This window comes from Echeneis naucrates, chromosome 23, assembly GCF_900963305.1.
Source record: "Echeneis naucrates chromosome 23, fEcheNa1.1, whole genome shotgun sequence".
Taxonomy (NCBI): Eukaryota; Metazoa; Chordata; class Actinopteri; order Carangiformes; family Echeneidae; genus Echeneis; species Echeneis naucrates.
Window position 1 is genome coordinate 11,813,135 of NC_042533.1, and position 25,075 is coordinate 11,838,209.

Consider the following 25,075-nt stretch of genomic DNA (forward strand, 5'->3'; position numbering starts at 1 on the left):
CCTGTGCGTCTGCCTGCCGGTTTCTCCTACAGCTACACATACATAGCAGAAGAGGAACATTCTAGAATTCCAAAGTGGCCTTGATGTTCAAAGTCACCTGTGACGTCACTGACATCATAAGAAAAACTAGGAATCCTTTGAAGTGACCTGTGACGTCAGAGACACCATAAGAAAACACTATGAATCCTTTTCAGTTTTCTGTATTAATCTGACATAGTAGAGAAATACAGTGTGCCACTAAGATTGTAATTGCTCCCCAAATGTTGTGTGTATATTCACACGCCACCTCACACTCACAGTGCCGATTTACTGATTTAGTTCTACTTTTCCCATCATGCTGCAGAATGTGTGTGACGCATTAGTTCAATACAACAGTTCATCTTTTGTACAAGATGAAATAAAAATAGAGTTTCCTACCTTATCCCTTTACACGTCATGACATAGTCCACCTTTCCGTCAGGTTTTTTTTACAGGACATCTCATTCTGTTTACTCTGTTTTGGTGATATAGATGAGAAATAAATAATTCTGTCACTATTTTTGCATTGACCCTTCCTCTACCTCTTTGGATACAAAGAGACATCTATCTTTCCACTGACAATGTTTTGACCACATGTAAATGAACCAAACTCTGTTTATACTCAACTAGGCTGTGTCACCTATGACCTTTATGACACAATTCAAGTGTATGTATCTCTGTCTAGAGACAAACCTTGGATGGATAACCTGAAGGCAAACCAGGACAGCTTATGCCAAGAAGGCTGTTTGACAACTGAATTTATATTTTATATAAATCCTGTTGAATGTTGACTGTTAACTGAGGATATTCAAGTTAAGTCTACATACCAATAAGTATTACATTTAATTAAGAAATACTTCTAAAGTTTACGAGCAAACTTCTGTTAATTTTACCTCTTCAGACCCGCATTTTTGCTAACTCATGTTTTTAAATAGTATTTTTTAATGTCCATTCCAATGAATGGTGGGTCTGAAAGGGATTAAGTAAAATTTACTCAGACTACTGGCCACTGCATTTACTTACAAATTTCTGTAAAAAAAATATCTTTTAATAGCTTTTAATTGGCTGGACCTAGTTCTTATTTTAGCATCGTTTCACTAAAATTTACTTGAAAAAAAAAAAAAAAATAAAACTCTGTAACAATTTCCACACAGAAATTCACTGTAATTTTTACTCTTAAGTAAAGTTTAAGTAAGAAACACAAAACATGAAAGAAATTCTTAAACAGCACCTTTATTTTCCAACACTGGTGCAAGAGGTTATTGCTTACAGTATTCCAAAATATTGACTCTGGCTGGCGTTGCCAGTTAAAATTTAAGAACAACTCTCACTAAAGTGCTTAACTTAACCAGCCACTCAACAGATTACCAGCGTTCGGCTGATGACTGGTGTTTACTGTGTGCTCTGGTCTGAGACAAACATGTCACTTTCTTTTAACGTATTTTAAAGGTAACTCCAACATTTGTACGTAACCATTCACAATGTGGTTTATCACTCCAACCTGCAATGCTTACATATACCAGTTACCATAACAGAATATACAAACTTGTAACCATACAAATGGGATCAACATTTGGAACAGGACATTTCTTTAAATACTTCTTCTTTACCACCAAGTATTTCCCCTGAACCACAAGTTAAACAATGCAGTTGGTTCCGAAACTTGGATGGAAACAGTCATCTCATGCTTCAAGTCAAGTTTATTACATAGATAAAGCCCGTGAGCAGAAGGCAAGCCTTTGCCACACTTTTACAATCATCAAGAACATCTTTTCCCTCAATGATGACCGACATGGGCAGGTGTGTGGCCTTCCTGTGCAGCCTTTCCGCTGACAACAGAGATCTTCCAAGACATGATGAGCATGGTCATCTCCGATGGCTTCTTTGCTGACATCCTGTCAGAAACACATGAATCAGCACTCAGAAGTCAAAATACTATAGCTTGGATATTTTCTTTAAAGTTCTTGAATGTGTGAAAGGAAATTCACTGGGTTGGCTAATTGAAGTGGCCATTTAATAGTTATAGAATAATGCAACAGAAATAAGATGCTCAGAGTAACAGCATCTATTGAGGCCTAAATTATCAAACGTATTCTGGGTTTCCCCTCAGAAAACATGTTGTGTTTTGTGTGCATTGAGTGATGGGGGCCTGACACAGGCCAACAACTGACTGATGGCAAGGACCTATAAGTAACTGTTACCTATGACAGATTCACAAATGGAGTGGAATTCAGGCGCTGTGGTCTCGCATTATGGTCTCGCATTAGCTCAATGGTTAAAGTTGACTGGAAATTTGAAAATATTACAATGTAATTGGGTGTTATTATGAGACATTTATAGGACATATTTAAACACCACCTACAGCAGTCTTACCAGAAGACACACTCTTTAAATGCTGCTTTAACATTCACTATCTTTATTTTAAATAATGCAAATTAAGTTATTTCCCGTTATAAGACACTACAAATATAAAATAATAAAATACTTAGTTATTTTCTTTGAACAGCTTTCCAATACTATTTATCTTTTTTGAATCCCCTTTTAATTGTAATATGTTCCACTTTTACAATTACAACGTTATTTTAATATATTTCACTTTTAAAACATGAACTTTATTGCCATTACTGTTTAAAATCAACTTGATTTAATAACCAAATGAATCAGACTGAATTTGTATCACAATCATTATTGAGTGGATATTATAACATCCTGGCTTCAGTCAACTCTGCCATCACTACTTTACTGCAACTTAGCTTGGCTAGCTTCAATATTAGACACTGCCTGGGTTAGCATAACGGCTAGCGCCATTAGCGATTAGCCTCCCGACTAACATCATTGATGATCTTTTAAACCAGTTAAAATGATACATTCTGTACCACGGCAGCGTTAAAAGTTCAATAGCCCCTACTGCTTTTAAGAGACGTATCTGAACAAAGCATGCAGCGTGTTGTCAGTTCACCAACAGGCTAATATCTGCAAGCCAATCTGTGCTGAATGCTAAAAACACACAGCGGGATAGCCCGTCAGTATCACTGCAGCCCTGTTTACCTGTGCTCAGAAACGTGTGTGTCCACGTCCAAAGCGGTCCGCGGATGTGGGGAGAGCCCTTAGCTAGCTAACAGGCTAAACTATTCTAGCACTGACATAAGCCGACGAGCCAACAGAAAAGTCAAAAGCTCAGTAAGCATATAACAGAACCCAAAGCTGCACATCCATGGACTGTTTCAACGAGTGAGCACCCAAACAACCCTCCAGCCGAAGTCCCCTTCTTCCTCCTCTTCCTCTTGTGGTGTTCTGGTGCATTACCGCCACCGGCTGGTATGGAGTGTGGACCGAGATTATTATTTAGTCGTTCTATCTATGGCAACTTATAAAATGAAATAAAGCAAAATTTTATTCGTTTAATCGGTCCAGTTCTTCTAAGATATTGTAGCAGAGCGTCATAGCTTTTCCACTGGATACTCTCTGTAGCATGTCGTTTAAATCTAACCTCAGCTTCTGTTTTGTAAGGTTCAAAATCAGATCTACATTATGGCATGTTCTTCTGTTTCCTGCTGATCACAACAGTCACATTTTCCTGATACATGTTTCTTTATTTTGTGCATTGTGCTGTTAAATCTTGAATGACTTGTTATTATTGTTATTGTTTGTAATTCCAACTCTTCTTTGAAATCTATAAAACCATCTGCCTGCTCTTTCTTCTTCCCATTGCTTTTGCCACCTTTCTTTTAACTTATGCTTAATTTTGGTTATCATTTAAGTCCCGTTGTTGGATCCTGAAGTTTAAAGTGCACACACGCTGACCTCACCCGGCGAGCATGCGCAGGCGTGCAAGTTAACCTCAAATTACCCAGAGAATTTTACTACTTAAGCCTCAAGTAACACATTAAATAAAAAGTGACATTTTTAAGTAGAAGCACAGAAATAATATTTCCCTTTTTAAATCAATGTAATCAAATAATCAAGGTTATAATCACATTGCCAAAAAATCTTTATTTTTCAGTGCGAAGAAAGTAGCACGACAGCAAATATTCCTGCTGGTCGATAAGAGAGCTGCTTCCTTATTTCCACCAAATACTCTGCAGAGCTGTCAGCCTGTGATCATACACAGCCTGAGAGGAGAGCAGCGAAATCTGAAGACAGGGGAGGTGAAAACTTATAGATCACCATTTCCTCTGCATCAGCTGTTACTGCATCAGCAATAACAGATGGACAGACTGACACATTAATATCCCAAACTGGGAAAATCCTATGTTACAGCAGGAACCAGTCCCATTTAAAGACACAGACACACAAACAATAGAGCTTAATATTTACAAAAGGAGACATAATGTATAGTACAAACAAACTGTACAAGTTATAAAGTTAAAAACATTTAAAAGACCAACTTTGAACAGTTATAGACAAATATACAATTACAATATTGTCCTGCAACATATTTATAGCGTGCTAAAAACATACAAACAAACAAACAAACCTGTCCGGTGCAGTACAGCTGCTAGCGGTTGCTATCTTTGCTAATTGATGTTATTAACAGGAAATCAGCTGTTGCAGCGACTCTGGTCAACAAGTAAACACTGAATTTGGACATGTGTTAGATGATACACACACCCTCATATAACACTGCTTTACTAACCAAGACAACAACAAAAACATCGACCCAAACACGGAGGGACTTTGCCGCTGCGTGCTAGCATTTGCTAGCTAGGCTAGCTAGGAAAACACATAACCCTGTTGACTGAACTTTTTGCAATGATGTAAGAATCTTTGCCGTCGTTTGTCTTAAACTTGAAAATACAACCAGGATATATTTTCGCTCTTGAGAAATAAGCAAATGAACATAATCTTTAATTGTCATACTTTTAGATTAACATGCAGGCGAGTAAGGCCTAGTTCCTATACTGCTGAAGATCCAGTTATCAAGAACTATCACTTTTGGGAAAAATGTTTATTGGTAAAATATGAGTGGACAAATAAAATAACAGAGTTGATGTGAAATTTGGTTCCCCAACAGGACTCCCCTCCAAACCCTGCCAAATTGTGCCAGAGATTTGTGATGGAAAATTAAAAAAAGGCAGGCCAAAGGGAAAATGTAATCACATAACACTATTAATCTACTGTCTAATTATCACCACATGAAACTGAAAATAACAGACTGACTACCTCACCAGTTGGATTCCTAACTGCATGTTCAGGAATTTTATTGACACGTCTGACACTGACACATTTCAACCACTAGATGCCACTAATAGAATAAGATACATAAGTGAACTGCTCCAGTTTTTTTTGTTTATTAATTTCTACAGTAGGAATGTTTATGTTGATTGTGCTGAGTCATGTTCTGTATCTATTTTTGTCCATAGGAAAACATGTAACCGCATATTGGGGCTTAAATAATCTTTTTTTAACTGTTACAAGCTATTAAGCATTGTGGTTTCCTACATATTCCTCTAATTCTTTACAGTCGGATCCTCATATGAACAATGACAACAGTTTGTTCTTTAAGTAACATGTCACAAAAAGTCACTTCCAATGTTTTGTTGGTGTGAATATTAATAAACAAATCTGAACTTGACAGTCTTTTTTAAAGCAATGCATTAGAAAATGAATTATCTGGTCAAATTTCTGCTTACTGTTTTTAGACAGAAGCTGGGAACATGACATAATAATAACACAAAATTTAACTCACTATCGGGCATATATAATTTAAACATATTTAAACATATAATAAATGTTAATATAATCTGAAAAAAAATAAATCTAATGTGAACGGGGCCATTCCAGGGTTTGATGTCATGTCAGACCCACAGATAAGAGTCACACTGATCCAACTGATCATAAATTGAAGTTAACATAATATCTGTCGTTTTGATATTGTTGGTATGAAAAAAGCCTGTAATATCAACTTGTACTCACAGGAAGGGGAGGGGGGTGAGGCTGAGAGGGGGCGGTGGGGAACCAGGCTGTGGCCGGTGCGGTACGTGCAGCAGCAGCAGCAGCTCGCTGAAGCAGACGGCAGCACACAGCTCCGGTTCTCCTCACTTCATTTCCAATTCTCTCCCCCCTTTTTTTGTGCACGGATCCCCCCCCCCCCTCCCCCCCCTCACCACCACCACCCCCACCCCAACCACAGGCCGGCTCGGAGAGAAAGAGATGTCCGCCAGACCGGGATTTTACCGGCAGGAGCTGAATAAGACTGTGTGGGAGGTTCCGGAACGGTACCAGAACCTGACGCCGGTGGGCTCCGGAGCATATGGATCAGTGTGGTGAGTGTGTGTGGGTGCACGATGGGCGGGGGTCGGGGCGAGGCTGCACGGTAACATTAACTGAACAGTGATGATGATGATGCATCAGAAATAGGGAAATGCCGACTGGGTCAGGATGAAGCTGCCTGTGTGTGGGGTTTTATTGTTGTGGCTGCCGGCGTATTATTTTCATTTTTATTATCCCTTCACCTCTGCCGCCATTGGGTCAATATTTAGGGGGAAACATTATTAAACAGGATTTTTTTTTTCCTGTGGTTATTGTGCAGACAAATTAGAATTCGTTTCTGTATGTCGCTGTGAGATGAGATGTAGACAGACAACAGATCTGCAGGACTTTTTTTTTTCTAAGCCACAGCTGCTGCTCCTGTATTTTTGGCAGGAAATGAGAGACAGTGTCAGTGCAGGAATTTCCCAGATACACCCCCACCTCATACATATGCAGCACACACACAGACACATGGGCTAATCAAAATATGAGGAGCAACTCTTCAGAGGCTGGTGCAGTGGGACCCCAAAGATGCATACCACATCTGGAAAGGGGAAACCTGGGTACGGCTGCTTTTACTTGATATCATAATGCAAGTCCTAACACCTTGATGCCTGCAGTCATTGAATACATCATCATGTATGAAATTCATGGTATACACTTGCACATCCGACCTCCTTTTCTTTTGGACACAGACAGCAGCAAACCTTGCAGCGCGCAACTGCTTTAATGTTGGACACTACTTATGGTGGGATACTGTTGCCATGGAGATACGACACGGTGATAACCACCTCCAAGAGTCAATATTAATTAACTAAGCAGGTCGATAGGTACCGAAGGAAATGTAGATATACTGGATTGTGCCTTTATATGTGAGAGAACTGAAAGAACAACAGAGAACTAAGCACATTTTCTAGTAATGAATAGGTTGTTAAAGCTGCTTCACTGTGTCTGTTCTTACCTGTGCATGTTGGCACCATCATTAAGGCAGTGAGAAATAAATGTTCAACTGTCTCTCACGAGGAATTGATTGGTTGAGAAGTCACAGTCTTCATAAACTGACGAGACCTTGTGAAGGACCACCCACACAAAGCTTTGGACATAGAAATATAACATGAATTTTTCTGAAGACTGAGGTGTCAATAACTGAATTAAAATGAGCAATGGGGCTAAATTTACTGCAACTTTGTCATAACTTCTAGCAAGAAAGGTGTAACAATGTGGTTTTAACAGTAACATAGGAAAGTGCTGCACACATCCTTGTAGCATAGGTGTCGAGAATGAGAGTCAAACATTAACCTTGGCAGCCAAGTTCCCGTCAAATCAAAGTTAATTAGCACACTAAAGCAGCAGATGGGATGCGCCTCTCTGTTAAAGCACAACTTGATGTTTCAGGCTCTCACACAAATATTTGGCACATAAACATTCAGTCTAATTTGCAGTTTTAACAATCTGCTCACAATAATAGATACTATAATAGATACTATATTAATAATAAAAGTAACAATTTAGAGGAAGTGGATCAGGAGCTGGGCTTTGCTTTCAACTGATTCAAGGTTAGATGGACATGGTAGTTTCTGGAGCACAATACTACTGAGGTTAAAGTTTGTGAAATGAATTCACAAATGTGTCGTATTTTCAATGCATCCGTTCAATGTTCCACAAAGATTGCCAAAACTATTTTGCCTCAAGCAATGTGGCGGTTGTGAATTTGTGTAATTGAAGCTGCCACTTCCAATTGTAGGAACTAAATTCTCTGTCGATTTCCCTGAACAGCACTTTCTTCAACTTCTCAAATTTCATAATAAGATTCTAAATATGCTGAGCATGAAGTCAGAGCAGGTGTTGTGGACTCTTTATTCCTTCCTTCATGATAATTGTTGAGCATTGTGATACAACTTAACAGTGATCAGTATAAGAGCTTTTCATTTGTGAACCATTATCCTTCACTGACTCATGTTCAAAATCTGATTTTTAAGTTTCTTTGTTTTTAACACTGGTAATCATAAATCTACCGTCACTTACACTGGTAGAAAACATGAGCGTTCATGAATCTGTCAGTGACTACTTTACTTTGGAGGTGAGAAAATTCATTGAAACCATTGAGTTGTTGCATTAAGGTTATTTGTTATGTTTATTTAGAAGTTTAAGCGCCTCTATGAATGATTTTAGCTCACTTTTTCAACCACTGATGTATTACCTTTAAGTTACTGTTTAAACTAAAACAGGTGTTAGACAGGCTGATGTTGGTAGGTGGTTTGCCATCATAAATCTTGTGTTTAAAAGTAAAAACAAACAGAATTCCATTTTTATAGAGTCCAAATTCTATTCTTTAAAATGAACTGAGGTGGTTTAATGTTGTATGGCAGAAAACAATGAGAACGAACAGATGTTTCCCTCTTTCCTTCCTCCTGTTAGATTTCTCAAGGCATCATATCTATGAACACCCCATAATGTTCAAAGCCCAGTGAAGACAAGGCTCTCTTAAGTTACACACACACACACACACACACAAAGACCTTCCTCACATACCGCCATGCACTGGCTTGTATTAATGTTGATGTCCAGCTATTGTCATTGACTTTCTCATGGCGGGACTTGGTCGGTAAATGGCTGGGGGATGGGAAGTGCGAGTATGGCATCTGCATGTGTGTTTTCATGATGGGGGGGGGTTTGTCTCATAGCCGATCTGTTGAGATGTGGAGTAAAACAGCTCTCATCATTTATCTCAAATAGCTACTTGTTCTCTTGGCCAGCCCTCTTGAGACTGTGAGCCGGGGGTCAAGGATCCGACAAGCTCGTATAATCCATTATAGCCAGACCTGGGGAAGCTATACCACAGACACCCTTGGGAAAGGAGAGAACCGAATTAGACAGAGGCAGCATTTAGAAAGAAAACACTACAGTAGATGGAAGAGAGTATATTTCCGCTAGTGAGGAATGATTATGGAGATTTTAGAGCAGATAAATACAAACAAAAGCCTCATAAACACAAAGCTCATTCTATAACCTAAGAAGCAGTGCCTCTTGAATTTTAATAAATCATGAGAAAATAAGTTTGGCACACTCATTTGTGCTATGAAGCCTTAAAGCCACTGAATTGTCTCTCTTCTGCCTCTGTTTCTTGACACAAAACTGGGCCAATATTGGGCCGATCCGGACTGAACATCAACAGAGAATATATATTGAGCTGATCAAGGCTGCTTTTTTATCTCATGTCTGCATCTGTTCAGCAATCTAGCATGGAGCCTGTCATTTGGGTAACTATGAATAAAAGATGACAGCTTCATTCTCCTGTCAAACATGTGGTGTCACACATTTTTGATGGCAATTTGATACAAGGAGCACAAAATGAGGTTGCGCTTCTGAACCCCAAATGTATTGTTTGGGGTTGGATGTGAGCTGCTAATATTTGTGAGAATTTCAAGGGGTTCAAAAGCTAGAAAAGGTTGTGAACCACTGCATGAATAGATCAAATGATACACTGTTTTCAGAAAAGATTGTTTATAGATAATATTTATATGAATATAAAATTGTCCCAGATTGTGCAATTTCTTTGCAATGATGACAGAAAATCGCCTAAAATGCTGTCTCTCTCTTTGTGGGTAGACTGTGTAAACATATCAGCTCACATTAAATATTACAACCCCCCCACCCTTTCCCCTGTACTTGAAACCGGAGGTGCATTAAGAGCCAGAATATATATATATATATATATATATATAAAAGAAATACTGAGACGAAAGAGGAGAGAAATCAATGCCTTGGCCGGCTGTGTGTGTGTAGGGAATGGTGCAGTCAGAACCACGTATTGAACGTGGCAGGGAGGAAATTATGTGTGCTAGGCGTTGAGGCCTGTTTGATGTCAGGAGGAGAGTAGCTGCTGCCCAGGCTGAAGCCCAGCGGGGACATCCGGACTGGCAGCAGGTGATGTCAAGCCGGTGCTCCATATGAATGCACTCGAGCATGCAAGGGTAAAGTTTACTTAAGCATGTAAGCATTTGCAGGCCATCATGAACTGATACAGTAATATTTACAGTGAGAGATAAAGATAAAGGAAACATGCATCTCTTCCAGGCCACTTCAAAAGAAACCACATCCGGAACCTGCTGTGAACTTTTGTAGATCGCTGCAGGGGTGGGGGGGGCAGTATACTCTGGGCCCCTCACAGCACTTAAAAACTAATTCACATAGATTGGAGGCTACACAGCCTCCTCCATTAATAGTTCTAGATATCACTGACACTCTCATACTATTAGCTTTAGCATGTGGGCATGAACAGAAATTTGATATTAATTAAAGGTATAGATTACAGTAAATCGGGGGGGGGGGGGATCACAGTTGATCACACTTGACTGCAGGATTTAGCTTGTTACCACTCAGAATAAGTGGAGATCAACTCCATCAACTACAATAATGGTCCTGGCCTCGTCATCAACACAGCAAACATAATGCAACACACAAAGTGGTTACACATGTCTATAGGCCGAACAAGATGCAGGAGGCAATTGGTTTTAGTTAGCATGGAGACTGGAAGCATTGGGATTTTGTGAGGACCAAGAATCACTCCTGCTCATAGGTGGATCTAGTCTGATTTTATAACCTTTGCACAGAGTCAGAGATTAGGCAAATGTTAGCCAAATGTTGCACTGTTCATTTGTGACTTTGTGAGGGTAAGAAATTTACCCAGGGAATCAAATTCACCCACTTCCAGATTTTCTCACACAGTTCATACATATCTGTCCTTTAAATATGAAGGGCAGCATGGTGACATAGTGGTTAGCATTCTTGCCCCACAGTAAGAAGGTCACAGGCTCGGTTCCCGGCTGGGGGCCTTTCTGTGTGGGGTTTGCATGTTCTCACCATGCCTGTGTGGGTTTCCTGTGGGTACTCTGGTTTCCTCCCACTGTCCAAAGACATCGTGTTTAGGTTGAATGGTGACTCTAAACTGTCCATAGGTCTGAGTGTGAGTAGTTGTTGGCCCTGTGATTGGCTGGCGACCTGTCCAGGGTGTACCCCCCCAATGTGAGCTGGCTTTTAAAAGGTCAAAGGTTTACACTGGTAATCAATTAGAAATACATTGCATAAAATTAAAACAAAATAGAAAGGTTTATTTTGGACTAAGCAAAACAGCTAAAAGGATTGTGCACATGGCAGCAGGATTTTACCTCAAAGTCAAAGTGATTTGAATTTGAAACAATAAAATAACATTTTTCAAATCTTCACACCTAAATGTACAGCATAAATCTTTTCAATGTTGACTCTTACCCTATTTGAAATGTTTCACTTCTCACTTCTTGCTCTGTTTTCTGCAGTACTCAACAGCATTTCTCAATGCTAACTCCTGTTTCCTTCCTGTTTGTGTTTCACTGTCAGTGAAACTGTGAAGGCTGTTTGATTATTAGTGCAAGTGTTAAAAAGCAGACGAGGCTGAAAGCTCATTGGGATCACAAAGACAGTGACACCATCAGCAGCAGCAGCAGCAGCAGGATGGCTCAACATTTGATATGTGGAATGATAATTCCAATTCAAAAGGGGACGCTGAAATGAACTGCATCTCCCTTAAAATATCAGACATCCTGACTTGCCTTGTTTCTCTCTGTTTGTCTTTCCACTCTCAAACATTCGCAAATATGTAGTCTCAACTGAAGAATAACGGAATCATTTTGGGGGACATTATTGGAGATCTGCTGAGTCGCTATTTTGCCTCAATTTAGTCTGTGCAGGAGCACCTAGGTTTACCTACTCAATATTGTAATACAAACGGATTTGTCCGGCAGGTTAGACTTTGTGTTTTGTTCTGATCACAGTGAGATGTTTTAGAGTCACTGAAAATCAAAATAAAGGCATTCACTGACTGATTAGCATATTCCAGTTTGACACTAATAAAAAACAAATTAAAGTTGTCTGGGTTGATTGAGGGTACTTTGTTGTGACATAAAAAATTATATTTTTTCAGTATTAATAAAGAACATAGACCTGATTTATAATCAAAGAACACATGGAAATGTTACTTTGTACAGCATGGCGCTTTCAATGCTCAGAATACAGACAAGTCTATCGAACACCAAGTGTTGCTGAAATGTTGAAGTATTGAAAAGTTTCAAATGTGATTTGGTGTCACTTCTGGACCCCTCCCAAGAAAAAAGCTATGCTTTTAATGAAAACAAATATTCCCCTTTGCAAAGTCAACCTAAACAAGCATTCAGATGTGTTGATGGACGTCAGTTATTGATCTTTGTTTTTTTTCTCGGTTTTCTGTTTTCTCTCTCCAGTTCAGCCTATGATGTGGTCTTAAGGCAGAAGGTTGCGGTGAAGAAGCTGTCCAGGCCCTTTCAGTCTCTGATCCACAGCCGCCGCTCATACCGGGAACTCAGGCTGCTCAAGCACATGAAACACGAGAATGTTGGTGCTCATTATAAAAATACCATGAGGCAGACGGACACATCCCTCTGCATGTCGCTCCATTATCGATCTGCTCTGCTTGTTTCTGTCTCTGCAGGTAATTGGGCTGCTGGACGTCTTCACACCTGCTGCAACATTAGAAGATTTCAATGAACTGTAAGTTTTTTTATCCACTGATGTTTACTACAAGATTTACAGCTGTACACTTTGTCACCATCTTTCAGTCAATGTGCTATTAAAGGTCATAGTGACGGTGTTGGTGTTGAGATGTCTGAGATGACAGTTGCCATGGCAGCATGGCAACATGCTCTCCTCTAACTTAAACCACCCCCACCCTGAATCACTCATACAGACACTTCCTCCTCTTCCAGCTACCTGGTGACAAACCTGATGGGCGCAGACCTCAATAACATCGTTAAATTTCAGAGGTTGTCGGACGAGCATGTGCAGTTTTTAATTTACCAGCTCCTCCGCGGCCTCAAGGTAATTAACTCCACCATGACACACCTGCCGCACAAATACAACATAGGATGGATGTATTAGAATGCCGATAGTATGCCTCTTCTTCCCAATTGTTTATAATTACATCATCATACATCATTATATATAATAATGATGTACCCGTACTGCTTTCTCAGATGAACTCATGTACTTTGTCATTAATACCATTGCATTGAATTTTATGTCACTTTCATACAGCAAAATGTTAAATTTCACTCTATTTATTAAACACTGATTATTATATTATAATATTTTTATAACTCAATATAAAACATGAAATTTAGCATAATTTTATTAACTAACTATCTCAACATTTATCTATTATTAAGTATGAGTATTTTAACTTTTTCTTCTTTACTTTTAGCCAAATAATCTTTTTGACCACGTATCTGTTACTATTTCAACTATTGGCTAATATTACCTAACTATTTATTTAGCTTATTTTAACTGTTTATACATTGAACATCCTTTCAGCTATGTAAGTATTGGAACTGTCTGTTACTTTTAGTTGACTTCTCTGCTTGCTTGCTACTGTACACCCAGTTGCAGGAAATCGTTCTGGTGATAGCGTAGTTCATGTTAATTGTAAAAAAAAGGATTTTTTTTTTTATTCTGCCTTGAGGAACAACAGCTCATGCTTAGAAACAATGCCTGGAAAACCGGAGTCTTTGTTGCAGAATTTCCCTACTTTTACAGTATATTGAAATTGACATTGTGCTGTTCTTTGTGAGTTGTGTCCAGTGTTTGCGTGCTAACACTGAATCATTTTGGCAGAGTTGGCCGTCTGTTCACACCGACAGACAAAGGCCTTCTTACCTCCCTTCATCAGGGGCTAATATGGTGAACTGCACAGCTGACCCATGTCTTCCTTTATGTCTTCTCTCTCCTCCCCCCATCCTCCTGCCCCTCCCCACTGCCTGTCAAACAGTACATCCATTCAGCGGGATTAATCCACCGAGTGAGTGCCCTCACTTTGCTCTTCCTGTCATTTTGACCATCAAGTCTTAGTGAGTGTTCCATCACTCCTCTGACTTAAAAGGGAAAATAAATCTTTTTTGACATCTTATCAAACAACTTCCTCCCTTGCATTTCTTTCAGCGTACTCTCAAAGTCAGAAAAAAAATTTGTCTCACACTCCTGATTAAGCATAACTGATCTCTAGACTACCTGAAACACCACTACTCTTTCAGCCTCTATCAAAATCATCTGTTTAAACGCAGTGAGCAGTTTTGCAGATTTGCAGATTTGTATTCACATCTATCTCTCTGCAGAGCCATCTTTATTCTGATCATGTTTCTCTCGTCCTTTGTTGGCTTTACTATCTTTTCCAGGACCTCAAGCCAAGTAATGTGGCAGTCAATGAGGACTGTGAGCTGAGGGTAAGATTGACCTCCAGTTTAAACCTCCGAATCCTTCACTCCAACCATTAATATAAAGCACATCGCTTATAAAACTATACCTGCTCTACAGATCCTTGACTTTGGATTGGCCAGACAGACAGATGATGAGATGACAGGGTATGTGGCAACTCGTTGGTACCGAGCACCGGAAATCATGCTGAACTGGATGCACTACAATCAGAACGGTAAGATCAAACTCCAGATGTTATTTTTCTCAGAGGCAACCACACAGAAATTTGAGCTTAGCGGTTAAACTTTATGTGTTTCTCTTTCAGTTGATATTTGGTCAGTGGGATGCATTATGGGAGAGCTACTGAAGGGAAAAGTCCTTTTTCCTGGCAGTGACTGTATCCTTTATCAGCATTTTATGAGTCCACAGCAGTTTGCAGCTTTTCTCCTTCCAACCATCGATGTTCCATTACCTCTTTAGTGTGCCCTGTGAAAAAAGACCGCTTGTGAATTCGCATTAGAATGCCAGGCCTTTCTGAAGGGGAGGGGCATAACAGCAAGAGGCAGGGAATGAAAAGGGTCAATCCCAAAGAGCTGAATCCTCTAGGTTGCTCTATTCTGCATTAAAACAATTTGAGCGGATGATCATTCTATGTTTTGGTACCTGTGTTCTGTAAGGAGATATTAAGTCTTAGTTTATCTCCCATGTGTCAAAATAATCAAATCTTTGAGGTTTGATTACTTTTAACAAATTTCCATGACCCTTGACCTTTCCTCCTCTGAGATATTGACCAGCTGAAGAGAATCATGGAGGTGGTTGGGACTCCGACACCTGATTTGTTAAAGAAGATCTGCTCTGAGCATGTAAGGGAAAGAAGATTGAGTGGAGGGATGATTGGGAACTGTAACTTCGGTAGCACAATAAAATAGCTTGCACTGATGAAAGCAACCTGATCGAATTCATCAGTCGTTCCATTGACTTTGCTGTTGATTGAATAGTCAATATGTGTGAGTTTTGGGGTGATTGATCACTCACAGCGTGACACCGAATCATCAATATTGTTACATGCCATGAGTTGAAAGCTGGTCTCTATTTGCAGGCACAGAAGTACATTCAGTCTCTGCCCTTCATGCCCCAGCAGGACCTGGAAAAGATCTTTAGAGGAGCAAATCCACTAGGTGGGTGCTGCTCTGCGGATTTGATTACTCTTGAATTGAATAGAAGGCCCTGTTACAGAGGCTGTTAAAGTTCAATTTGCTCTCTCTCTCTCTCTCTCTCGCTCTCTCCCCTTTGGTCTGTTGTAGATTAGAAATTCAGTTATACAGGTTGCGTCACTGTGCTTTAACTTGTTTCTAACCATTTTTCTGTTTCGCCGCTCTTACTGTCTTTCGGTCTGTTAGCTGTTGATCTTTTGAAGCGTATGCTGGTTCTGGACTGTGATGGAAGGATCTCGGCCAGTGAGGCTCTGTCACACCCCTACTTTTCACAGTACCACGATCCAGACGACGAGCCAGAGGCCCCACCTTATGATCAAACATTGGAGAGCAAAGACCGAACTCTGGAGGAATGGAAAGGTATTGATTTCAAAGGAACGTGATAAGTAGTCGAAACCTGGCTATGGATAGTACAACAAAACACACATTTCCTCTACAGTGCCAAAAAACACGCAGCTTTAAAATTTCCAGCCAGTGTCTACTTCCTTTTGCAGTTTTACACTGGGATAGTTTTTGACTTGCAGAGGAAGCTGTTGCACAACCTGATGCAACCAAAGTGAACTTCATGCTGCACTGTTTTTTCACAGTAAGCAAGAATGAATTGAAGCTTGTGTGGGTGTTTTAAGGATGCTGATTGCACCCCAGAGATATAAGTTTTTCTGAGACATTGCCTTTTATAACATTTTGTTGTTAGTGAAATGTCCCTGAGATAATGTGAGTCATGGGGAATATTTCTGCATCGTTTGCATCTTAATTTTAAGTCTTTTGACAGACTAGTTTGCTTAACAAGCACAAATGTAGCAGTACTGTATAAAACATTAACTGTGAATATCTTGGTTTTCACATTTAAAGGTCCCATATACTCTAATGGTAGAGTCCTGATAGTAGTCATCAGGACTGGTAACAAATCAGTCACTGCTCTTAGCTGTGGCTACAGTTTTGCTGTTAAAACCACTGATATATCTATGGATATCAACTCTTCAACCAAAACACAGGATCTTTAATTGCCCTGTTTCGGCAATAAAATATCAAGGTAGCACCTTTGCAGTCTCACCATCAGATGGACAATCTCAGTCACTAACACAGATTCTTTCCCCTTAATTCTCACACATTTGTGCACAGAGTTGGTGTTCGAAGAAGTCAACACCTTCAAGGAATCTGGCAGCAAGACTGACAGCCTTCAGGTGGAGCAGTAAGCCTGTACCCGGAGAAGGACCACGTACTCATTGAGTGGGAGGAGGACTGTGACAAGACGAGGCTGTGATACCCCTGCTCCGTGTGACTGTGTTCGATTGCCTGTCATGAGTGTATTTGAGCAGCAGGGTAGGACGGTCTTTATGGGAACATTACGGTTACAGGGAGCATTTAACAAAAAGATAGAATGAACTTTCCTGTGTAAAAAGTTGCTTCCTCTTATGTTTTCTCTCGGTCAGGGTAAAATGAGGAACAGTTCAACTCAACTACATCAGACAACACAGAGGTTTGCGAGGATTCATACGAGGCAGTAACTTTAGGGAATTGAACTATGTTTACTGACTGATAGAAGGGTCTCAAAGGAAGAAAAAAAATGCACACTAGGATTTCCAAAGCTACGATAGGATCACCATCTGGTCCCCCACGAAAAATTCCATAAGCAGTCACTGCTTACATTTATGGAATTAATGTTTAAAGGCTTGCAGCATTGCCACATCATGTCACAAAACAGCTTTGGCCTGCATACTTGCGCATGATTTTTGTGCATTTTATTATCACAGCATATTACTGGTACTGTACTATAACCATTAAGACTGCTTATTGCATCTACCACGCTGGCATTGAACCAGTGTGAAGGTCAGAGAGCGGCATTATAAGGAACGTGAGCAACTTTCAGCCTATTTATCTTTTCTGCAAAGTAAAAAAGTATATTTAAAAAACCGCTCCTCTTCCTCAGATGAAACTCTTCCTCCCTCATTTACACAATAGTAAACACCAACTGTGCTATTAATTAGCAAGGTAATTGATATATGCCAAAGCTGCAAGGTAAAGACTGTGGTGCAGGTCTTTGTTTGCAGTGTGACCTCGCTTCTCATATACAGCTTCTGATGGCTGATTTCCCATCACCTGTTGGCTTCGGCACCATCACATCAGGTTTCCGTCGATGCTGCTGTGTCTTCTATAGCCACGGTTTCTTTTTACTGTAATTAAGATTACAGGCATTTCATTAGCTGTTAGAAACATTTCCCAGAATGTGTGCAACAGCGCTGGACTTGCAGCTCCATCCAACCATCAAACGCTGATGATTCATATTCAGCAGCCTTATTTGGCTGTTTTTGGCAACTGGGGAGGTCACCAGTGACGTTTCATGTTTCACAGCTTCTTTTCAGTGATAAAGGAAACTATCCATTCTGTAAACATTCAGTCATGACCACTGTATTCAAATGTTGGAGAGGTCCTTTTCCTCATTTGTGATTATTTCAACATTGTTGCAGACAGGCATCATTTTAGCCACAATCACATGAAGAACAGCATCAGCTTCACACGTATGTAGATTACAGCAACAAATAGCCAACTTCCTCACTGGAATTGCGTCAGTCAACTTGCAGCAGATTGGAGTTTTAGTTGTACACAGTTTTGCTGAGGTAGAAATAATCTGGTTGTGTTAAACCACATTGCACAGAATTTAAAGCAAATGCTGACAGTTTCTTGGAATGAGAATAGAAATACAGTCTTCCATTCATTTTATCATGTATCTTGAATATTAATTAGATGAAGGTCTGAGAATGTCTACATTTTAAATCCATGTATGATGAAACATAAGATGCACGCCCGCATTTATAAAGAGAAAAGACAATGATCCAGTTCCTAAAACTATTTTGTGGTTGCTGGTTTAAAATACAAACTACCCCAAAACCGAAACAGTCAGCTCCTGGTTAGAACGGCATGAAAACACTAACAATGGAGTGAAAGATGCTTAAAGTGATATAAACTTTAAGAAGATCAACAGAACAAGAATGAAAGTAGAAGATCAATAACAGAGAGGGGATAAAGGGGTAATAAATTAGGAGCATAAATCCTGTTAATATCTTCTGATGTAGCCTTAAAGCTAATCTGTACACTGTTTGGATACAAGTTGGCTATGGAGGTTAATTCCAGCCTAATTTCTTAGCCTAAACCGGCCTTCTAATGGCAAATGGCCTCTTAGGTCAGCTGAAGTTTCAATGTCAAGAAACTAATATAATGATTGGCAGACAAGCATGAAGTTCAGTTTCCTGCAGGTACGAGATGAGCAGCAGAATAAGAAGGTAATTTAAAGGAATTTTACAAGTACAACTCCAGGTACCAGTTTGGGTGGGAAAATCAGTTCATATCTGACTACTTTGTATCTGTATATTCTGCTCATACGAGTTGGATTCATGTGTAAAACAGTTATTAACCTCCTAATGAAAAGCAGCGACACCAGTAGCTGTTAAAATGATCTAGTGCAGGTTATAACCTACCTAGTCCAAATCAACTGTATTTTAATGTATGCTTCCTTCAAAATCATGCAAGGTAAACATTGCTACTTTGGCTCAGGTTAGAGTGCCTAAATGACATTTAAATGCACATGTGGATCCAAAATCGTTTGTCTTTTAGTGTATTGCTCTTTTATCACGCAAGGAAAACTGTGATGCTTTGGCTCACCCTCAAGCTTGACTCAGTGAAATTTGATTATTTCTACCTCAAAGAGACATAAGTACAATTAAAGTATCAATTTACCATTTTGGAATCTTTTTTGATATTTTCGGACGGTTTGTTGTTTGTTTGTTCTCTTGTTTTTTGTTTTTTGTTTTTTGTTTTTTGCTTTTTTTATGGAGTGGTACTTGTAGCCTTATGTGAAAGTTGTCCAACACTGGATGCCAAATGTCAAAGTGTGTTAGAGCTCTGAATGTTAAAGTATTACGTGCTTATGTGGATGTTGTACATGTGGCGTGGATTTAAATAGCAAAACTGCAAAACGAATGTATATGTAAACTGTATGTATGTTACAAACTAGGGGCGTCTTTTGAAAACATGGTGGCATGCGATTCCACTGTCGCCACAGGTATCAAATCACTAAGCTGAATGTCGGCTGTTGGTTTTAAAACGATCATTTTCTCCTTCATTATCAACGGGTAACATGACTTGGCAAGCCTTGGCTTCAACAGAATAAACACCATTATTTCTGTTTCAGTATGATTTTCTACATGTTCTCTTTAATGTTCTTTAATGCACCTTAGAGGTATATGCAGACAATGATATCCAGTTTTTGGTTGATTTATTTTTTTGATAGATTGGTTCTACTTTTGAAAGATAGATTTTCGGATGCCTGGTTTGCTTATAAAGCAAGATTAGTCTCTAAATTAATACTGTGAATTTATCAAAGGACTCAGACACCTTCAAACCAGCTGCCTTAATGTGGCAGAGCGTTGATCTGGTGATCTCCTCTCCTTTGACTGGCTCACCAAGCTTATTTGACTCCCAGGAAAAGTCTGAGAGAGGTATTTGATTCTTAAAAGAACGAATAGGGCTGGTTATGGATATTAACACATTCACTAAAACACTGTGAACGTGTAAAATATGTGACTTTTAAAGAAATAAAATTTTATGGATGGATGGATGGACAACATTGTGACAGGGATCTGAACCTCCTGGTTCAGTGAAACCAGTGAAGAAATGATTTTGCCTGCACATGGGCCTGACCTCAACTGGATGCAGGTGCATCCAAATAAAACATCAAGACAAGTCTGAATCCTAATGTGTTTAGAATATGTAAATAATAGAGAGGGGGAATGTTCTGGGAAAATGAAAGGGAATACTTCAGGAGTGTAAAATCAGGGTGGGCAGATGTTTGGTAGACACACCCATGGACTGCGACCGGGACCCATGACTAACTGCGTGATTGTGTGTGTGTGTGTGTGTGTGTGCGGGGGGTGTAACTGACGGCCCTAAGAGGCGCAGCAGTGGTCGCTCGGTTCATCTGGAGGAATTTGTGTGAGACCCGCCGCGGATTGCGCTTCTGGGGCATTCTCCACTAAAATTTCCTCCGATGAGCGGACCGGGGCCGGGGAGCACCCTGAGCCGGTAGACTGGCTATGGCTGTGCGGTCCAGAACGGGATTTTACCGGCAGGAGGTCAACAGAACCGTGTGGGAGGTTCCGGAGAGGTACCGGGACCTGAAGCAAGTCGGGACAGGAGCCTATGGGACAGTTTGGTGAGTCTGCGGTGGAGGGGGGCACATATTCATCACCTCAGCTGTTTTGGAGTCAGGTTTTATTTCTAAAGCTCACTGTCAGGCCGGTATTTAAGATCTGCTCTGTTTCCAGCAATATCTATTATAGAAACGTTCCTGGCCTTCTTCCATTGGACTTCAAATGAAACAGCACTTGCGCTCTATATAGAGCACTTTTATTAAAGTCAAAGGCCCTGCAGCAACACCTCTGCTTGTGTGGGGTATTTTGGTCATTGGTCTCTGCACAGCTGGTTCTGCGGGGCCTCTCTTTGCATTGTGTTGTGGGATGAGGGTGAACAAAGAGAACCACCCCCAGTGTCATTGTTAGAAAAAGTCAAAGAGCCTGAGTTAGGAGACGGAATGTGCCACTACTTTGTCTTCGATCACAAACGGGCTTTTTTTCCCCCCCAGCAGACATTGTGACTTGTCATAGCAGGGAGGGTGCAGGTATAATTAAAACATGAATGCCAGCTCCATTCAGGAGTCCCTGATGTTGGAAGGTATTGTAATTACACCTGGGGATTTCCTTATGGACACCAATGTGGAAATGGATTGCAGCTGCTTAAGTTTTGCTTCAAAGGGAGCATTTTCAGCACAATAAGCCTGACTTAGCTGCACCTTTCTTTTATAAAATCACCTCACAATATGGATATTTGTTTTAGTTCGGCATGGGACCGCCGGTCAGGGACGCAGGTGGCAATCAAGAAGCTCCACCGGCCGTTCCAGTCCAAACTTTTTGCCAAACGGGCGTACAGAGAGCTACGACTGCTCAAACACATGAAGCACGAAAATGTAAGAAGCAGCTCTGAAGCACTTGTTATACTCCACCAGGAGATTGCAGTATTTGATTGCAAACAGTTTGAGTGTTCTTAGAATAGCTAAGAAATGTGAGATTGACGATACTTTCTTTCTTTCCTCTGAGTAGGTCATTGGTCTGCTGGACGTTTTCACTGCTGAAATCTCATTGGATCGCCTGCGTGACTTGTAAGTGACCGTGCCTTGCTGAACACATTACAAAAGAAGTTGGTGGGTTGTGACTGAGCCATGACTCATCTTCTGCCCTCCACAGTTACCTGGTGATGCCGTTCATGGGCACCGACCTTGGTAAGCTGATGAAGCTGGAGAGGTTATCGGAGGACAGAGTGCAGTTCCTCGTCTATCAGATGATGAAAGGGCTCAAGGTACACAGTACCAGATCATGACTCCAGTTTTATTCATCATCATGAACAAAGTGAGGATCATGTGTTGGTGTCAGGGAGTTCTGCTGCGGTTGCTGATGTTGTCTGTATCTCCTCTCTCCGCAGTATATCCACTCTGCAGGGATCATCCACAGGGTGCGTGAACTTTGACCTTTGGGTCTATAAGCTTTAGGGGGGTGGGGTTCTTGCTCTTTCTCACACCCAGTCCCACTCATTACCATTCCTACAAAAGAAGCTTTACAACATGTGTGTGTGTGTCTGTGTGTGAGTGTCTTTATCATCTCAACACAGCACCAAAGTGTTCAACTCCAAAAATCATAGTTATAGATCCTTTCCAAAAATAGTTTGTCAGCTAAAATCATGCAGGAAATGTAGCCAAAAAAACTTCTGTCCTGAAAAAAAAAGAAAAGAGAAAAAAAAAAAAGACATTTGCCACGTCTTCTGTTCAGTGATGTCCTCTGGTGGCACCCATACCTTCTTTAGTAATTAATATTCTCATCATTTCATATGTCTTTCTCTTCTTTCCTCTGCAGGACCTGAAGCCTGGCAATTTGGCCATTAACCCGGACTGTGAGTTAAAGGTACTATTACTGAAAATGGAGCCGTATTACTTTGGACTTCTGGTACATTTAGACTCTCATGTAACGGTTGCGTTTCTTTTTGTCTCTGGTTTAGATTCTTGACTTTGGCCTAGCAAGGCAGGCTGACACAGAAATGACAGGCTACGTAGTAACGCGCTGGTACAGAGCTCCCGAAGTCATCCTCAACTGGATGCATTACACACAAACAGGTAAAGTGTCATACCTTGCATTACAGCTCAACAGGGGAACAGAGCAGAAAATGGGATTTCCTGAGGAGAGCTGATGTTTGTTCCCTTTCGCAGTGGATATCTGGTCTGCAGGTTGTATCATGGCAGAGATGCTTCTGGGAAAGCCGCTGTTCAAAGGAAGTGACCGTATCCTTGACAGTCTGTGATGCCTTGGCGCTTTGGCTAATAATGTTTCAGATCCTGGCCAGTTGTATAGAAAAGAAACATTTGCAAAATTTCCCTGCCCATTCTCCTCTTTTTACTCGTCTTCATGTTGATCACAGCTTATATTTGAAAGGTAAAAAAAACACAAAAAAACAGATGATACTTGACCTACTGTCAGACCTGGACCAACTCAGAGAAATCATGAAGATCACAGGAACCCCAGCTGCTGACTTTGTGGTGAAGCTTCAGAGCCAAGATGTAAGAAAAGCACTCACTGTCGAGCAAAAGAAGCACAACGGCTGTGAAATGTTTGTAGTTGTTGCTTTCTGGAATCTCAGAGGTAACAGCATCGGTGGGCAGCTTGGACTCATTAAAATCCATAGTTTCTGACTAAATTCAAGCTGGCCTCAGCTGCTGAGATCCATTATTAAAAATCTGTATGGTCCATAGGCAGACCTCCATGTCTTCATTCATTAAATATCAGGTCCACGTTCAATATTAATATTGTACAAGTGTCAAACCACAGAGACAACATTCAGCATGGCCCACCTGAACCCACAAAGCCTCATCTCTTGTCCTACAGGTCTGCTGTGATATGCTTTGAGTTGGATAACACTTAAAACAGACTCACTCTGCTTTTCCTCCCTTAACAGGCCAAAAACTACATCAGAAGTCTCCCGAAAGTGCCAAAAAAAGATCTGCATTCTGTTATCTCCAAGGCAAGCTCGAACGGTGCGTGAAGACGGATGCTCTCTTTGCCGACATATATGTGCATTAAATCCTATCGCGCTGACTCTGACATGTGGATGTGCAATGCAGCGGTGTGTGTCCTGGAGAAGATGCTGCTTCTGGACCCGGAGCAGAGGGTGAGCGCCTCAGAGGCTCTGGACCTGCCTTTCTTCAGTGAGTTCAGAGATACAGAGGAGGAGATTGAGGCGCTGCCATACGATCAGACGATGGACAACACAGATCTGCCACTGGACCAGTGGAAACGTAAGAGGATGCTGCTGTGATGTGTTGACAGTCTAGTTTGTCACTTATTTTAACTGGCAGCAATATGTCAGCGTTTCGTTTGCGAAAGAAAAAAAAATAATATGCAAATTTAAGGCATTCTTCTTAAAAGGGCATTTGGTTGTGGTCATTTGGAGGGCAGACAAATTCAGAGGGAGAGGAGCCGAGTTACAAAACAGGAAGCGACGCTGCCTACTTTTAGCCAGAAGAGGCCACTGATGCTTATCTTATCTGATGCTGTCAAAAACAAGACACTCGACCTTCAAGCAATGAAAGACTGAACACAGACATGTTTCAAGATGACTGATGCCCGATTCTTTCCTGTGTGTTCGTACAGGTCACACTTTCACAGAGATACTGACCTTCAGGCCGCCCAGGGACTCGAAGGAGACGTCGCTTTGAGGCCAACACACACTATGCAGACACACAAAAATATTCATTTCCTTTTTGTATTTGTGTAGGAGTAATTTTTTTTTTTTTTTTTTTTTTTTTTTCAATTTTAGTGTTTGCTTTCAATAAATACTATTTGCTCAACTGTGACGACCTGAAGCGTCTTTTGATTACTGTGCAAGCGTGTGTTTAACTTTTGGCTGGCTGCTTTAGCGGTGTATGTATTCCAACAGTTGATTTTTTGGTTTTCACTTTTTGCATTTTTATTATTTATTTAGATATTATCTCTTAAACTAGAAGAAAAAGTCAAAGTGAATAGTGGGCAGGTAGAAGTAATAATGTACTCACAAAAAAAAGCATATCAACCTGTCCAGTTAAACTGCAGGAGCACTTCTCTAATTTTATACCTGGTGTTTCCGTTATAGCTCATTATGTTAGATTTTAAATGGTGTTAAATCACCATTTAACCAGGCTAATCTTCTTTTAGGTGTCATTTCCAAACAATTCAAATATCCAAATAATGCATTCAAGATGA

The 25,075-nt window shown here is 40.4% G+C and overlaps 2 protein-coding genes across 2 annotated transcripts; both read left to right on the forward strand.

Moving 5' to 3' along the window:
• The first annotated feature begins 6,058 nt into the window (after positions 1-6,058).
• mapk11 (mitogen-activated protein kinase 11) lies at positions 6,059-19,907 on the forward strand. Its single transcript, XM_029495656.1, has 12 exons — positions 6,059-6,284; positions 12,546-12,675; positions 12,773-12,831; positions 13,047-13,158; positions 14,105-14,134; positions 14,508-14,555; positions 14,647-14,761; positions 14,852-14,923; positions 15,310-15,389; positions 15,626-15,704; positions 15,927-16,100; positions 16,863-19,907. The coding sequence occupies exons 1-12, from the start codon at positions 6,172-6,174 to the stop codon at positions 16,934-16,936; spliced, it is 1,086 nt and encodes a 361-aa protein (XP_029351516.1). The 5' UTR covers positions 6,059-6,171; the 3' UTR covers positions 16,937-19,907.
• A 923-nt stretch (positions 19,908-20,830) lies between these two features.
• mapk12b (mitogen-activated protein kinase 12b) lies at positions 20,831-24,552 on the forward strand. The gene is made up of 12 exons (XM_029494795.1): positions 20,831-20,949; positions 21,630-21,759; positions 21,893-21,951; positions 22,037-22,148; positions 22,272-22,301; positions 22,700-22,747; positions 22,842-22,956; positions 23,050-23,121; positions 23,318-23,397; positions 23,793-23,871; positions 23,959-24,132; positions 24,488-24,552. The coding sequence occupies exons 1-12, from the start codon at positions 20,831-20,833 to the stop codon at positions 24,550-24,552; spliced, it is 1,083 nt and encodes a 360-aa protein (XP_029350655.1).
• Positions 24,553-25,075: the final 523 nt, after the last annotated feature.

Bases quoted from the DNA above. Each gene is read 5' to 3' on its own strand.
- mapk12b (XM_029494795.1), top strand. From the start codon at position 20,831: ATGGCTGTGCGGTCCAGAACGGGATTTTACCGGCAGGAGGTCAACAGA. The intron at 22,748-22,841 runs GTACTATTACTG...TCTCTGGTTTAG, and splicing joins ACCCGGACTGTGAGTTAAAG to ATTCTTGACTTTGGCCTAGC. The intron at 23,398-23,792 runs GTAAGAAAAGCA...CTCCCTTAACAG, and splicing joins TGAAGCTTCAGAGCCAAGAT to GCCAAAAACTACATCAGAAG.
- mapk11 (XM_029495656.1), top strand. From the start codon at position 6,172: ATGTCCGCCAGACCGGGATTTTACCGGCAGGAGCTGAATAAGACTGTG. The intron at 13,159-14,104 runs GTAATTAACTCC...CCTGTCAAACAG, and splicing joins AGCTCCTCCGCGGCCTCAAG to TACATCCATTCAGCGGGATT. The intron at 16,101-16,862 runs GTATTGATTTCA...ATTTGTGCACAG, and splicing joins AACTCTGGAGGAATGGAAAG to AGTTGGTGTTCGAAGAAGTC.